The sequence below is a fragment of the Eretmochelys imbricata genome, chromosome 9, assembly GCF_965152235.1.
Source record: "Eretmochelys imbricata isolate rEreImb1 chromosome 9, rEreImb1.hap1, whole genome shotgun sequence".
NCBI lineage: Eukaryota > Metazoa > Chordata > Testudines > Cheloniidae > Eretmochelys > Eretmochelys imbricata.
Window position 1 is genome coordinate 32,279,846 of NC_135580.1, and position 16,794 is coordinate 32,296,639.

General features: G+C 41.4%; 1 protein-coding gene across 7 annotated transcripts in view; it reads left to right on the forward strand.

The window, feature by feature from the left end:
- Positions 1-16,794, forward strand: part of XRN1 (5'-3' exoribonuclease 1) — a 77,893-nt gene that overhangs the window by 10,138 nt on the left and 50,961 nt on the right. For 6 of the 7 annotated variants that reach the window (XR_013347054.1, XM_077825748.1, XM_077825750.1 and 3 more), the window contains exons 2-12: positions 3,911-4,143; positions 6,549-6,646; positions 6,951-7,060; positions 7,149-7,259; positions 7,501-7,583; positions 9,802-9,889; positions 9,972-10,140; positions 11,228-11,295; positions 14,992-15,126; positions 15,612-15,681; positions 16,323-16,428. Coding sequence is in view for 6 of the 7 variants with exons in the window: in XM_077825748.1 (XP_077681874.1) it covers positions 3,911-4,143; positions 6,549-6,646; positions 6,951-7,060; positions 7,149-7,259; positions 7,501-7,583; positions 9,802-9,889; positions 9,972-10,140; positions 11,228-11,295; positions 14,992-15,126; positions 15,612-15,681; positions 16,323-16,428 (1,271 nt within the window). In the remaining variant the exon portion in view is untranslated. Of the gene's footprint in view, positions 1-3,910; positions 4,144-6,548; positions 6,647-6,950; positions 7,061-7,148; positions 7,260-7,500; positions 7,584-9,801; positions 9,890-9,971; positions 10,141-11,227; positions 11,296-14,991; positions 15,127-15,611; positions 15,682-16,322; positions 16,429-16,794 lie in introns of those variants that run through there. The other variant, XM_077825752.1, reaches the window with a different exon arrangement.

A 16,794-nucleotide genomic window follows, 5' to 3' on the forward strand; every position in this document is an offset into this window, starting at 1 on the left:
ATACAGAGTTCTTCCTTTTGAACTCTCCACAGCACCGAGAGTCTTTTCGAAAACTCTGACCGTGGTCATGGCTCATCTCCACAGACATGGGATCACATTTTTCCCCTACCTGGACGATTGCCTCATCAAGGGCAACTCCTATGGCAAGACACTTCAAGCTATCTATTTCGCCATCTCCCTCTTTCACAGCCTTCACCTCCAAATAAACCTCCAAAAATCCACCCTGACTCCTACATAACAGATCGAGTTCATTGGAGCTCATCTGGACTCAATCCGAAGCAGAGCCTCGCTCCCAATCACAGATTCCTCGCTATCACGCAGCTTATATGCACGCTCTCTATTTGTCCCAGGACACAGGCAAGAATCTGTCTACAGCTCCTTGGTCACATGCCAGCCACCACCTTCATGGTCCAGTACACCAGGCTACACATGAGATGTCTTCAGGGCTGGCTCAACTTCAAACCCAACAGACACACCTTAGGGATGCTGCTAACTCCTCCTCCCCCCAATGTTCTAGCTTCCCTACATTGGTGGACAAGACCAGAAAACCTCTGCACGGGGGTTTCCTTCCAGCAACGATCCCCAATGCTCATGCTCACCACGGACACTTCCCTAATCAGTTGGGGAGCGCATCTATGGGGGACACAGGGCACAAGACCGATGGTCCACATCAGAGACGAGCCTACACGTAAATCTCTTGGAGCTCAGAGCAGTGAGGCGAGCATGCCTTCAGTTTCTTCCCCTCATAAAGAACAAATCTATTCAGGTCTTAACAGACAACATAGCATGTATGTTCTACATCAACAGACAAGGGGGAGCCTGATAACATTCCCTATGCATGGAAGCCATCCGACTATGGAATTGGTGCATACAACATCAAATAGAAATCATTGCTTCCTACCTGCCTGGCTGCCACAACGCTACTGCCGACACACTTAGCAGGCACTTCTCGACAGAACACGAATGGGAACTTCACCCCGCAATACTTCAACAGCTCTTCTCCCTCTAGGGCACTCCGTCAATAGACCTCTTTGCCACAACCCAGAATCGAAAATGTCGCCTGTTTTGCTCCTGAGTGGGACTTGGGACTGCATCCCTAGGAGCACCATGCAACACCTCTCTCCTGTACGCCTTCCCACCAGTCCCTCTGCTACACAGGGTTCTTCGGAAGATCGTAGACAACAAGGCCCAGGTCATACTTATTGCCCCGGCTTGGCCGAGACAGATGTGGTATCCTTACCTGCTCTGCCTGTCCTCCCGTCATCCATGGACTCTCCCCAGCAGGCCAGATCTCCTTTCCCAGGACAACGGATGGGTCCTTCATCCCCAGCTCCAAAAGCTCCACCTGACAGCCTGGTTCCTTCATGGTTCCAAACCCATGAACTAGCCTGTTCCGAGCAAGTCCAATACATCCTCCTGCATAGTAGAAAAGACTTTACTCGTAAAACTTACCTGCAGAAGTGGAAGCGTTTTGCCCTCTGGTGCTCTCTTAATCCCTTAACACCCAATACGGTGACCCTCCCTAAAGTCCTGGAGTACTTTCTGCAATTAAAACAGGATGGACTCTTGCTCAACTCCATCAAAGGACACCTGGCGGTGTTTACTACGGTCCATGATTTAGTAGAAGGTTACTTACTCTTTACCCACCCCACCATAAAACGATTTCTCATGGGCCTGCAAAATCTCTGCCCTGAAATTTACCCAACGGCAGCTACATGGAATCTTAACCTCGTTCTTCATGGTCTCATGAATTCTCCATTTGAGCCCTTGGCTACCTCATCTCTTTTTCATTTGTCCATGAAGGTAGCTTTCTTAGTTGCAATAACATCAGCAAGGAGAGTAGGAGAAATAAGCACCCTGATGGCCCATCCTCCCTACACGATCTTCTCCAAAGACAAAGTCACTCTGAGACCACATGCTAAATTTCTCCCTAAGGTGGTATCCATCTTCCACCTTAACCAACCAATATACTTACCTGCTTTCTATCCCAAACCTCACAAGACTCTGCACAAGGCAACCCTGCATACTCTCGACATCAGGTGAGCAATTGCCTTTTATTTAGACAGGACTAAGCCATTTCGTAAGTCCCCACAACTCTTTGTCTCCATTACTGAAAGATCGAAAGGTACCGCTATCTCTAAACCACTTCTGTCCAAGTGGATCTCTGACTGTATCAGATTCTGTTACTGCACTCAAAATATTCAACCACCCAAAGGTATTAGAACTCATTCCACTCGAGCTATGTCGACATCGGTTGCCTTCTTACATAATGTACCCATTCCTGACATCTGTAAAGTGGCTACATGGGCATCTGAACACACGTTTGCCAAACACTATGCTATCACGCAAGATACCACAGCATACACCATAGCAGGCCATACAGTACTCACTGCCGCATCTTCAAAGTCCCACTGATCATAGTGGGTACTGCTACACATTCACCTAGAGTGGAGCACCCACAGGGCAGCACTTGAAGAATAAGAGAGAGTCACTCACCTTACAGTAACTGAAGTTCTTTGAGATGTGTGTCCCTGTGGATGTTCCACTCCCCGCCCTCCTCCCTTCTATTTTGGAGTATTAGTATGATTTCTCCACGGTAGAGAAGGAACTGAGGAGGGTGCGGGACGCACGCACTCAGGAAGATTCCAACAAGATGGGAGATACCAACTGAGCACGTGCGTCCCGACCAGGCACTGCTACTGAAAATCTCCGCTCAAAGGTGCCGGGACGCACCAACACCTAGAGTGGAGCACGCACGGGGACACACATCTCATAGAACTTTAGTTACTGCAAGGTGAGTAACTTTCTGTTTTGTAGCTTTTTAGAGTGCTTTCAATGCAACACACCATCCTTGGAACTAGAAAGCTGGTGTCTGTGTGGATGTGACGGACTTTGGGCATGCAGTTTTATTCAGACCACAAAATTAGTTCCTTTATTAGAGAGACTAAATGCCATTCAGGAAGTGCAGAAAAATAATTACTGAGCACCGTGCATCAGCTGTATTCTAATACATTGCAGATTGAGCTCCATACCCAACAAGACGCTAGGTATTGCTAGAGATTAGAGATGTATTAGCTCTGTCTTAATCCTGCCTCTACCTCTTCCTTTCCTCCATAATCCCCAATACTCTGCTTCTCCTAAATCTAGAACTCTGGATTATAAACACAAACCCAGAAATGTTACCCTAGAAGTTATTTGGCCCAGGTGAGAGGATGGTTCAGCAGTAACACAACATCACAGGAAGTAAGGAAACTGTCCTACTGAAACTGCCAGGGGACTCTTATGATCAGGAGTACTTACAAATCAAGCAGTACATGTGTACAGAATGGGTATATGTTTTCTTACAAACTGGCCTTGTCTGTGTTGTGTTTTTTGGAAAAAAATATGATGGTACTGTTACCCCTTGGCCCAAACAGTTAGCCAATATTTGGAGCCGTGTTGCACTATTTATACGAACAAGATATTTCTTTGGTGTAGTTCTGTTTATTTACAAAGATTGTACAGAAAGTGCCATTTTCCTGGAAACAGTAGGAACAAATGGCAGACAGCTTCCTTGCTCACATTTTGCAAGCCTGCCTTTTCCAGAGAGTCCCGTGCCCAAGGAATTCTGTCTCTGCTCCTACTCAAGGCCATGGTCTCTACATATTTTTCATTGTCTGCTGGTTTTCTGGGAGCTTTTTCCTTCTGATATACTCCACTGGACCCAATCAATGCTCCAGCCCCTGTGTTTACAACCAGTCCCCAGGAAAACCCCATGGTTCACACAGCTCAGGTCCTGCTGTGCTTTTCCTCCCTTGGAGGGAACTTCTGTTGTTTCCGCTATCACTGAAGAAAGGGAACTTTTTCTAGGTCTGTGATTGATAGGTGCTGTTAACTTGATATCCCAGTATTATATGTGACTTTTTTCTAGATTCCAGAATTTGACAACTTGTACCTGGATATGAATGGTATCATCCATCAGTGTTCACACCCTAATGATGATGATGTTCACTTCAGAATCTCAGATGATAAGATCTTTGCTGATATTTTTCACTATTTGGAAGTATTATTTCGCATTATTAAACCAAGAAAGGTTTTCTTCATGGCAGTTGATGGAGTGGCTCCAAGAGCAAAAATGAACCAGCAGCGTGGGAGACGTTTTAGGTGAAAACATTTTAATGTTGCCCTGTTTATAAATAGAACAGCACATTTTTATGAGATTTTTTTAAGTTTAAAAATTGAAATAAGTATGAAATACATAGTTTTAAATTATGATGCTTTTGACTATAGCATTGTTTGGGTTTTGTTAAATAATAACTGGTCAGTCATAAATCAGAATTGAGGATCTTTTGCCAGTGCATTTGAAAAAGACCGGTACACCGGGGAGTACTTTTCGTCTTTTGTCTTTGAAGTGAACTTGCAGTTTGTACAGCACTGCAGAGGCTAGTATAAATCATCTCCAATTGGAACCAGTGGCTTAGAACAGGGGTTCTCCAACTTCATTGCATTGCGACCCCCTTCTGACAACAAAAATTACTGCACAAAGGAGGGAGGAGCAAAGTCCAAGCCCCACTGCCCTGTAACCTCTGTGGGCCTGTAACCTGATCTCTGTTGCCCAGGGCTGAAGCCAAAGCCTGAGCCCCACCACCCAGGGTTGAAGCTCTCAAACTTCGGCTTTGGCCCCACGTGGTGGGACTCAGGCTTTTGCTTCAGCCCCAAGCCCCAGCAAGTCTAATGCCATTAAAACAGGATCGCGACCCCATTAAAACAGAATCACGACCCACTTTGGAGTCCCGACCCACAGTTTGAGAACCCCTGGCTTAGAACTTTGAGTTTGTAAAATTTGTGCCTTGGTCATTCAAAGGAGCATGGACCCAAGAATGATGATCTAGCACAGCATGTATCTTTTGGGAACAGCAGTTATAGGTGCTGCTTCTTTTTCCATCTTTAAGACTATTTTTCTATAAATCTACATATTCCAGTTTATCACTGTGCAAAGAAGCAGTAATAGGGCTGCTTTTGGATCTGTGAATGCCATCTCTAAAGAGGCCTTTGTGGTCACTCTATAGTGAAGTTTCCCTTGACAGCGCAGTGTGGAGGAGGGAAAGAGACTGAGGTTTGAGAATAAAACTCTAGTCTCTAGTAACATTGGCCATCAGGCTAGCTAAATAATGTAGTTTACATCTAGATCATATGCAGTGGAGATCATTAAAATCTTGATGTTTACTGCTTGCCCTCGCAGCTTTTGTGAACTTTGGGGACAGCAGCCACATTGACAGCGTATACTGGAAGTTGGAGATAGGGCTGGCCATTTCCTCTTTTTGTTCTGAACAACTAATGCTACAGTACTTCCTTTTCTTCACCAGTGAGTGCTATGGGGAGTTCCATTCACTGTAAATTGTTTCTCTTCAGGTTTCACCTGCCTCTCATTGTTGTCACTAGTCAGGGAAAAGAAGGAATCCCGGGGCTTGGAGATGTGGGGAGACCATTTGGGGGCCACTGGGAGGACAAGAAAAACAACTGGTGGGGCAATAGGCAAGATTGGCATGGGGTTGAGGAGGAGATGAGAGAGAATATTTGTGGATAAAAAAATAAATATGGAAAGAACAAATAAGAAAGCCAGAAGGTTTTAAAGAAAAATTAAAACATTAAAAAAAGGATGGAATAATATCAGGAAAAAATAGGAGTACTTGTGGCACCTTAGAGACTAACAAATTTATTAGAGCATAAGCTTTCGTGAACTACAGCTCACTTCATCGGATGCATAGAATGGAACATATAGTAAGATATATATATACACACATACAGATAAGTTGGAAGTTACCATACTAACTGTGAGAGGCTAATTAGTTAAGATGAGCTATTATCAGCAGGAGAAAAAAACTTTTGTAGTAATAATCAAGATGGCCCATTTAGACAGTTGACAAGAAGGTGTGAGGATACTTAAGGAAATAGATTCAATATGTGTAATGACCCAGCCACTCCCAGTCTCTATTCAAACCCAAGTTAATGGTATCTAGTTTGCATATTAATTCAACCTCAGCAGTTTCTAGTTGGAGTGCGTTTTTGAAGTTTTTCTGTTACAAAATTGCCACCCTTAAATTTTTTACTGAGTGGCCACAGAGGTTAAAGTGTTCTATATCAGGAAAAAATGTAAAGGAAAATGGGTGGGGGTGGGGAGGAAAGCATCAAGATAAAAATGAAGAGAGAGAAGAGAAAATAATTTGAGGACAGTGTCCTTTAATTCTGAGGGGGAAAGATTAGCTTAGTCAGTAATTTGGCGCTTGCCATTTATCTGCTGCCAGCTGGTTCTCTTTTCCTCCCGTTGGCCCCCAAATGGTCTTTTGAGCCCTGTATATACTACAGGTATATGTGCAGCATACATCTTATCCTTACTGTAGAAAATTCAAAACAGCTTCTCCATTTTCTATGCACACTAAAAACAAAATTAAAATACGGACTAAGAGTTACATTTCCTTTTTTATTTACTTTAAGATGTAACTCTAAATTTAACTTTTTGAGGAAAAAATAGCGTACATACAATGCTGTAAAATGCAATGTTTTTTTAGGTCCGCAAAAGAAGCAGAGGACAAAATAAAAAAGGCTTTAGAAAAAGGAGAAGTTCTCCCGACAGAAGCCAGGTTTGACTCCAATTGTATTACACCAGGTAGGAAAATGTGCTGGTTACTTACAGGAGAATTACTGTGATTACTCATTTTGCCTTTCTTTCATCTGATTTTTCAATAGGATTTGGTCTGCTAAATCACTCGGGCACTTTTGAAAATCCCACCCAAATTTAGTATTTAAAACCTGAAAACTCTTCAAAAGTACACCTGCCACACTTTGCAAAAATAAATTGTTTTTTCTATCACTAATCACTAATATCCCTCATAAATGTATAAATGGAATTTTAAATAACTGTTAAAATGACAGTGTATCAGAAGATGTAACTTATAGATTTCTGTTACTAGGGACTGATTTCATGGCCAGGTTGCACGAACATCTGAAGTATTTTGTAAATATGAAGATTTCCACAGACAAATCCTGGCATGGCGTAACTGTCTACTTATCAGGCCACGAGGTTATTGTGTTTATATTACTGAATTTTTTTTTAAAAAATAGTATTTTGCAGAATAGTGTTTACTGAATTGTTTTATTTTTGCATTTAGACACCAGGTGAAGGAGAGCATAAAATTATGGAATTTATCCGATCAGAGAAAACAAAGCCTGATTATGATCCAAACACAAGACACTGTCTATATGGTTTAGATGCTGACTTGGTATGTGCAAATATATTTTATACTCATAATGACAAAAGGCTATTATGTCTGTGACTTGAGCATCTATTCAATATTTTGTCAGAATATATGACTATAAAACAAACAAGATTATTAAACAAAAAACTTTACATTTATGGCAAACTAAAAATTTACAATGCGGAACCACTGAGCATGGAAATATACTGACACTGGTCACTTCTTGAATAATATTAAACCCCTTCTTAATTTCTTATTTCCACAGATTATGCTTGGATTAACAAGTCATGAGTCACATTTCTCACTCTTAAGAGAAGAAGTCCGGTTTGGTGGCAAAAAATCCCAGAGGTAAACTGCTTCTAAAAATCTTATTTATAGGAAGAAAGGAGATCCAAAAGATGCAGGTTGTTTAGAATGTTTTCTTTAAATGACTGCATATTTAATCAGTCAGGTAATTGTTTTATTTTAATTTGATTATGAATGAATATTATAAACCCTGATAAATTTCTTTTATAAATATTAATATTTATGTTTATATAAATCTTTTCTATTTGCCTGAATCAGCAATTAGAAAAAAAGTCTGAAATTTGGTGCTTGTGGAACCTAATAACAACTGAACTGCCAGAAAATCCTGAGAGCTATAGTGCACCACATTGTGCCTCTGGCTTTGTTCCCTAGGGCAGGCATCTCATACTATACTGATTCTATTTCCCACAATAGATTGTTCTTGTTCTTATAGATTCATTCATTAAAAAAACCAAAAACAAACCACAAAGGACTTGTCTACATGGGGAAATTGACCAGAATGGCAATTGAGGAATAAACTATTCCAGAATAGCTCCCCTCTGGACATTCTTATTCCAGAGTGTAGGAGTACCTTTTCCCAATTTCCTTTAATCTACAGATAAAGGTTAATCCCAAAAGATGGGGCCTTCTTCTGATTTAAGTGTCCACACGGGAAGCTATTCTGATCACTGTCCCCATGTAAACAGGTCCTGAAGTTCTTGGTGGTAGGAAAGGGGCAGGGTGGGCAGGAGACAGAGAGAGAGAGAACAGTCTATCTTGTATGTACAGGAAAGCTCTCAGATACTATGGTAATGAGAGCCATGTAAGTGCCTAAAGAGGTACATAGCTCTTATTGATGTGCTCTAGCCAAGAACCCAAAATAAACTCAAGTGCAAAGGGACTAGACCAGGCCTTATAAAGTTTAAGGCCAGAAGGGACCCCAGATCATGTAGTCTGACTTCCTGTATATCACAGGCTCCAGCACTCACACACTAAACCCAGCAACCAAAATGAAACCAAGGTATTACAGCCCACAGGAGACTAAACAGTTGTGTATCACAGGCAGAGAATAGGAGGGACTGAGGTGCACCAAGGCCCCCACAATGACACAGAATTGATTAAGTGGGATTTATCCAGATGATCCCAGCAAGTGACCTGCACCCTTGCTGCAGAGGAAGGAGAAAAATCCCAAAGATTGCTGCCAAACTGGTCTGGGGGAAAATTCCTTCCTGACCCCACATATGATGGTCAGCTAGACCCTGAGCACGTGAGCAAGAATCACCCAGATTAGCACCTGAGAGAGAATGCTTGGTGCAACCTTAAAGTACTAGCCTACCCTGTCCAGCATCCCATTTCCTGCTGTGGTCATTTCTGATATTACAGAGGAAGGAGACCAAACAAGCCCAAAGTCCAACCAAAATACATTGAGGAGAAGGAAAAGAAAAAACACCTTCCTGACTGTCTGAAGTCCTTATGCATTTATTCCCTTAACATGGAATTTCGGTGTTGCATAGGGCCCAGTTCACCAACCTTGCACAGGATTGGCTTTCACCCAGATAAACTTCAGAGGGAGGGTATTTTATATTCATAGCCTACTCCCAGGCCAAAATCAGCAGTGTGTGTATGGGTGCATCCACAGGCTTGTCCATGACAGGGGATCCCCAGCAATATTAATACTTATAAGTTATGAACCCTTCTAATATTCAGAGCACTTCACAGGTATTATCTAGTTAATCTTATCAAATCTTCAAAGTAGGTAAATAAAGATTTTTCACATTTTACTAGTGGGAAAGTTGAGACACAAATCATATAGAGAGTCAATGTCATAGCCAGGATTAGAGCGCAGGAATTCCCAATTACCATACCTGTGCTGAATCCACTGGACCACACTTATTTTTCCAAACTGAGCATCTCCATTTTCTGAAAAGCAGACTTCTTCAAACACTTATGTGCTTAATTTTGAAGTCCCTGACAGTATTCACATGCTTAAAATTTAGCAAGAGTGTAATTTGCTGGATTAGAGTCTGAATCTCTGCTGCTTTTTAGAACACTTCCTGAGTAGCCAGTAAGGCAAAATTATATTATTGAAGCAGAGTCTTTGTAAAATGCAATTAGTATTTATTTGCTCCTGACAACAAGTACTCAGACGTCATAATCTTTAGCAATGCAGCAAAATAGATAATAGCTGAGTACTTATTTTTGGATAACGATAGTGGACTATTATATACACACTTCAGAAATATTTATAAATAGTTGATTTCATGGTTTGAATAATTTTCAGAGCATGTGCCCCAGAAGAAACCACATTTCACTTACTGCACTTGTCATTAATGAGAGAATATATTGACTATGAATTTTCACCAGTAAAAGTAAGTATTAATGAAACCATGGGCAAAAGATGTTACAACTTTGTATACAAACTTGATCATAAAGATTTTCTTATTTTTTTAGGTCAAGATTTCCTTTCAATATGACATTGAAAGGATAATAGATGATTGGATCTTAATGGGGTTTCTTGTAGGCAATGACTTTATTCCTCACCTACCTCATTTACATATTAATCATGATGCGCTGCCGCTACTTTATAAAACATACATGGCTATCCTGCCAGAACTTGGAGGTAAGTAGTTTTAAAAAAATATTTAAAGAGAAACATACTTATAGTTCTGGAACAGAAATCGAAGGAAAGGTTAAACTGAAGTGTTGCCTATATAGACCTTACTGGTATTACAGTATTGTTTCATAGCACTTGCTGAAGTGTGATCTAGTCAATGTCTTTTTGAATCTGGTTCCATGGGTATTAACACTTTTTCACAGCATTACTGTTTGTTGCTATTGGCCTGGCAAGAGTAAAAAAAAGATACAGGAAAATGATGGTAAGGGGCAAAGACCACAATGATATGGGTGACGTCTCATATTGCTTTCTCACCGATAAATCTGTGAGCTACCAAAACTTTTTGTCACTCGCCCCAGAATGCTTACATGATATATCAGTTTTATTACTGATATCTTATTATTTTCAAGATTAGTTTTTATGGGAGAGCTATATTTACTTTTTCCAATGTGGCTGTCACAAGTTATAAAGTCGATCTATAAACTGTAGTTTTTGAGATTATATGTTTAGTGGGTAGCATGGAGAAACCACACGTAAATACGTAGACTTTAGATGAGAGTATTGTATCCAATCTGAATTGGGAGAACAAAGAAAGTATAGCATAGCATCTTTAAAATATTAAGAAATTGCAGAGGGTTAATGGTGTTTCAGGCCTCCAGTGGGACCGTGGATGGAGAAAACTGGATGGGGTAATGGGTGAAGAGAAGGAGCTTTCTATGGCCTGCTTGTGGAAACTAAAATATGAAAGATTGTAGTGTCTAGGCTTCAGTGGGACAATATTCAGGTGGGAATGTTCAGTTTCAATCCTATATGCACTAATTGGTCAACAGTTAACAAATTATTATGAAGAGTTTTAGAATGTACATTAACTTCAGTTATTTGAAAGTAAGGATATTTAATTTTGTTGCTGTTAGATTTGATTGGCATCGTCAGCAGAGTGTATATGATGTGTTAGAAACCTTTGCAGTTTTACTGGAGAAGATTTTATTGGGTGCCTAAAAAAGGGGGTATTATTGCACACAGAACTTTAAGTGAGTTTTAGAAACATTTCAATGTAAGACTTTACATACGTACACGATATTTTCTCCAATAGGCTACATTAATGAAAGTGGGCATCTGAACTTACAACGCTTTGAGAAATATCTTACAAAATTGTCAGATGTAAGTAACCTTTATTTGTACTGTGTATATGTTATAGGGCTGCCCATCACTATAATGTCTGAGTACCTCATAGTTTTAAAAATACGCAGTCAAAATACAGTCTTCATAGTGAGTTCAAGCCTCCTATTTTGGACAAAAGCTAAAGTGCATTCACTCAAGGAGCTATCTCACTGCTCCATAGAGGATTAAATCTATAGAACTCTTGACAATTAGCATCAGCTAAGAATCTGCCCCTGAATCTTTTACAGAATGACGCTATGGAAATTTATATTAGTTGAGGATCTGTCCCTCAGTTTTATATAAAAGCCTTATTTAAATATGCCTTGAACTTTAGTAAGGAAAGCACCATACTCTAGCTCTGATAAACCACTAGATGGAGCAAATTCTGTAGATGAGGTCCCTGCTGCCAGTTATAGTTTTGTTGCACCGTCCAACCAATTGCCATCTGATCTGATTGTCATAATAGATTTTGGGGAGAGAGGCAGAAAATTAAGTAATTGGCTTTAGATTATAACCATTATCTTATATTGCACCTGAAATCAAATGTGGAATCAGTTTAGAGTATGGAAGTGTTAGATGCTCACAAAAATGGGCAGCAGCAATCTGCACCAGCTGAAGCAATCCAGGTGGCTTTCAAGGGCCAGCCCCATTATGGTACATTGCAGTAATCTGTCCTATGACAAAAGGCATGGACCATAAAAATGTGGATAAGATGTTATCTGCAAATGAACAATTAACCCACAAACTATTGACATTTTATAATGTACCTACTCATAAGGTGGTACATTAACTCACATGGGTGAGATTCCAGAGGACCGGAAAAGGGCAAATATAGTGCCCATCTATAAAAAGGGGAATAAGTACAACCCGGGGAATTACAGACCAATCATCTTAACTTCAGTACCCGGAAAGATTATGGAGCAAATAATTAAGCAATCAGTTAGCAGACACCTAGAAGATAATAAGGTGATAAATAACAACATGGATTTGTGAAGAACAAATCGTGTCAAAAGCTTTCTTTGACAGGGTAACATGCCTTGTGGTAAGGAGGGAAGTGGTACATGTAGTATATCTTGACTTTAGTAAGGCTTTTGATACTATCTTGCATGACCTTCTCATAAACAAACTAGGGAAATTCAACCTAGATTGAGCTACTATAAGTTGGGTGCATAACTGGTTGAAAAACCATTCCTAGAGTTATCAGTGGTTCACACTGATAGGGCATATTGAGTGGGGTCCTGCACGGATTGGTCCTGTGTCTGGTTCCATTCAGTATCTTCATCAGTGATTTAGATAATGGCATAGAGAGTATACTTATAAAGTTTGCAGACAGTACCAAGCTGGGAGGTGTTGAAAGTGCTTTGGAGGATAGGATTAAAATTCAAAATGATCTGGACAAACTAGAGAAATGATCTGAAGTAAATAGGATGAAATCCAATAAGGACAAATGCAAAGTACTCCACTGAGGAAAGAACAATCAGTAGCACACATACAAAATGGGAAATGACTGCCTAGGAAGGAGTACTGCAGCAAGGGATCTGAGGGTCATAGTGGATCACAAGTTAAATATGAGTCGATAGTGGAAAACTGTTGTAAAAAAAGCAAACATCATTCTGGGCTATCTTCACAGGAGGGTTGTAAGCAGGACACAAGAAGTAATTCTTCTGTTCTGCAGGAGATGTAAGTATCCGTTTAAAAAGTTAACCGTTTAAACTATTACAATTATATCATTTAAACGGATAACTGATTAAAGGGAGAGGGGCTGAGGCCTCTGCAGCCCCGGCATGGCTGGGGCTGGCCCTCGCCGGCCCATGCAGCTGGCCCGGGGCTGGGAGCTAATGGTTAAGGTCGGTTAACCAGTAAGACTGATGTTTTAACTGTTTGACCATTTAGTATTTTACATCCCTATGCTCTACTCCACACTAATTAGGCCTCAACTGGAGTAGTGTGTCCCGTTTTGGGCTCCACATTTCAGGAAAGATGGGGACAAATTAGAAAAAGTCCAGAGATGAGGGGAAAAAAAATGATTAAAGGTCTAGAAAACATGACTTGTGAGGTAATATTGAAATAATAGGGTTGTTTAGTCCAGAGAAGAGAAGACTGAGGGTGACCATAACAGTTTTCAAGTACAAAAGGTTGTTACAAAGAGGAGGGAGAAAAATTGTTCTCTTTAACCTCCGAGGATAGGACAAGAAGCAATGGGATTAAATTTCAGCAGGGGCAGTTTCGGTTAGAAATTAGGAAAAACTTCCTAATTGTCAGGGTGGTGAAGCACTGCAATAAATTGCCTAGGGAGGTTGTGGAATCTCTGTCATTGGAGATTTTTAAAAGCAGATTAGACAGGGATGGTCTAGATCAGTGGTCACCAACCGGTCAATCACGATTGACTGGTCGATCCTAGAGGATCTCCCAGTCGATTGAGATTTCTGGTGGCACAGCGGAGCTGCTGCTAAGGCAGGCTCCCTGCCTGCCTTGGTCCCACGCTGCACCCGGAAGCGGCCAGCCCAGCCCCAGGATCGGGGGGGCGGGGTCTCCCTCTGCGCGCTGCTCCTGCATGCAAGCACCTCCCCCACAGTTCCCATTGGCTGGGAACGGAGAGCTGTGGCCAAGAGGAGGTACAGGGATGGTGCTTTCATAGAGGGGCAGCGTGCGGAGCCACGTGCCACTCCACCCCAGGGGCCACAGGGGCGCTTTGGCCTCTTCCGGGATCGGCGTGGGGCCGGGGTAGGCAGGGAGACTGCCTTAGCGGCAGGCACACTGCACCACTGACTGGGAGCTGCTGGAGGTAAGTGCTACCTAGCAGGAGGCTGCAGCTGAGCCCCATCCCAGAGCCTGCACCCCAGACCAGCCCTGAGCCCCGTCCTGGAGCCAGCATCCCATACACCCTCCTGCACCCCGAATCGCCTTCTGCACCCAAGCCCCAGCCCTGACCCTCTTCCCAGAGCCAGCACCCACACCCACTCCTGCACCCCAATACTCTTCCCCAGTCCAGAGCCCCCTCCTGCACCCCAACTCCCTCCCAGAGCCTGCACCCCAACTACCTCCCAGAGCTTGCACCTCTCACCCCCTCCTGTACCCCAACCCCCTGCCCCAGGCTCAGCCCAGAGTCCCCTCCCACACTGCGAACCCCTCAGCTCCAGTCCAGAGCCTGCACCCCCTACCCCAGCCCGGTAGAAGTGAGTGGGGGTGGGGGAGAGCAAGTGACGGAGGGGCTGGATGGAGTGAGTGGGGCGGGGTTTTAGGGAAGGAGCGGGGTTGATCCTGGGTTGCTCTTAAATTCAAAAAGTGATCCTGGGCTTAAAAAGGTTGGAGACCACTGGTCTAGATAATACTTAGGGTTGCCTTGATCTCTTGAGGTCCCTTCCAGTTCTGTGATTCTGTGATATTGTAGGATGGATAATATAATTCAAAAATAGTCTAATTTCTCTAAACTGTTTCAGGTTACAAGAAAAAGAAAAAGTAGGTTTTCAATACACATTTTCTGCCTGTATGATAAGAGGTGGTTCATGTTAGACTGCCTCAGCTCGTGGGTTAAACATTCATGTGCAGATAACATTTTATGTAATCTAATGCAACTCTTACAGATGACAAAAGTGGCTTGCATTTTTTGTTCCATATGCTACAGTGTTCATTCAGCAATAGTGTACATTGCCTTTAAAATAATTGTTCTAAATTTACTTTAATCTCTGTACCCAGTTTGATCGTGAACATTTCAGTGAAGTCTTTGTAGACCTAAAATGGTTTGAAAGCAAAGTAGGCAATAAATACCTCAATGAGGCAGCTGGTATTGCAGCAGAAGAAGCAAGAAGCCATAAGCAAAAGAAACAGAAGGTTGGTATTTTAAATGTATAGCTCTGAAAATGTAGAAATACTCAGCTGTTTGTCAAAATGTATGAGTAAATATCTGTTAAATTATTTTTTAAATCTCAGACTATTAAATGTTGTGGTCTTCTATATTTTTTATTTCTGGCTTTTTAGAAATCAGAAATGATGGGGAAAATGTAATATTTGTGGAGCGATATATCTGTCTTACACATACTTATACATTCATGTGCACTTTCCATTGCTACTTTTCTCAAATTAAGCACTTTTTTTTTTTTAAATAAAAGACAGAAATCAGTGTGTCTTTCCAGCAGCTGCTATTGAACATAATTCAGAGGGAGAAGTCATACTGTGAAATTTAGTCTTGGCAGCTCAAAAGATGGGTGTATCAGTCAGATGTTTGATGCTGATTAAGTAAATAGCTTGCTCCATCAGAGCTGATATCTTAGATTTTACATCAAGATGGCAACACTGTGAATTCATAATTTTAATAGGTTCAAGAAAACTCCATGTGTTTGGCTGCTCTAGAGAAAACCGAGGATGGAATCATGACTTCTTCTAAAAGTAAGTACAAATTATTATGCAGCATACGTACAACAGAACCCTGATGATCTGTACAAATATTTGGGAAACCAGTTGTGAATTGGTAAGGAAGTGCAAACAAATACAACTTTAAAAAATAACAGCAATATATTTTTTCCTAGTAACCTGTGTGGGTGAGGACAAAATAATGGATTTGCTTGTGTGTTTGTGTTTTAAAACTAGTCCAAAGCACCTAGATAGGATATGTAATTTTTTTCATTTATAAATTGAAATATACCAGTCAATTTATAAAAACAATGTATTTTTAGTGATATTAAAAGTCACTGTTTTGCCATTTTTTGGTTCAAATTATAAGTATGCAGATTATTATTTTCTGACAGCATTTAGCCTGCTCCCATAAGTTTTTTTTTTTGGTCACAGAGCACATCATGGCAAATTGTATAATCTTTACATCCTTTGACCATTTGCAGACTCTTAATCCAGTAAGGTTTTGGACTGAATGGTACATGTTTTATTGTTCATTCTCCTCCTGTACAGAAAGGAATATTTCTCCTCAACTGTGAATTCAGAAATTAAACTACAGTAACAATGTCAACACTGAACAGTCTGAAATCTTTTGGCTAAGAAATGAATGTTAATCCAGTCTATTGGCTTCATTTCAGATGCATTGGAAGATGAACAAGAAGATGAAGACCTGTTTGAGACTGAGTTCAGGCAATACAAGAGAACGTATTATATGACTAAGATGGGTGTGGAAGTAGTTTCAGAGTAAGTCTATACTGAGCTTGCTTTCACTTTTTAAAATACAGAAGAGAAGTCTCTTAAGGTATGTCTACACTGCAATTAAAAATCTGTGGCTGGCTGGACCAGCTGACTGGGGCTTGCGGAGCTCAGGGTAAGGGGCTGTTTAATTGCCTGAGCTCTGGAACCCTCCCACCTGCAGAGTCCTAGAGCCCGGGTTCCAGCCCAAGCCCGGACTTTTACACCTTAATTAAACAGCCCCTTAGCCCAAGCCCCACGAGCCCAAGTCATTTGCATGGGCCAGCTGCAGGTGTCTAATTGTAGTGTTGACATACCGTCAGAATCTGGAATCTAAGGCAGCATATCCAGTCCTCAGGAGTGGAGTTCTTGGTG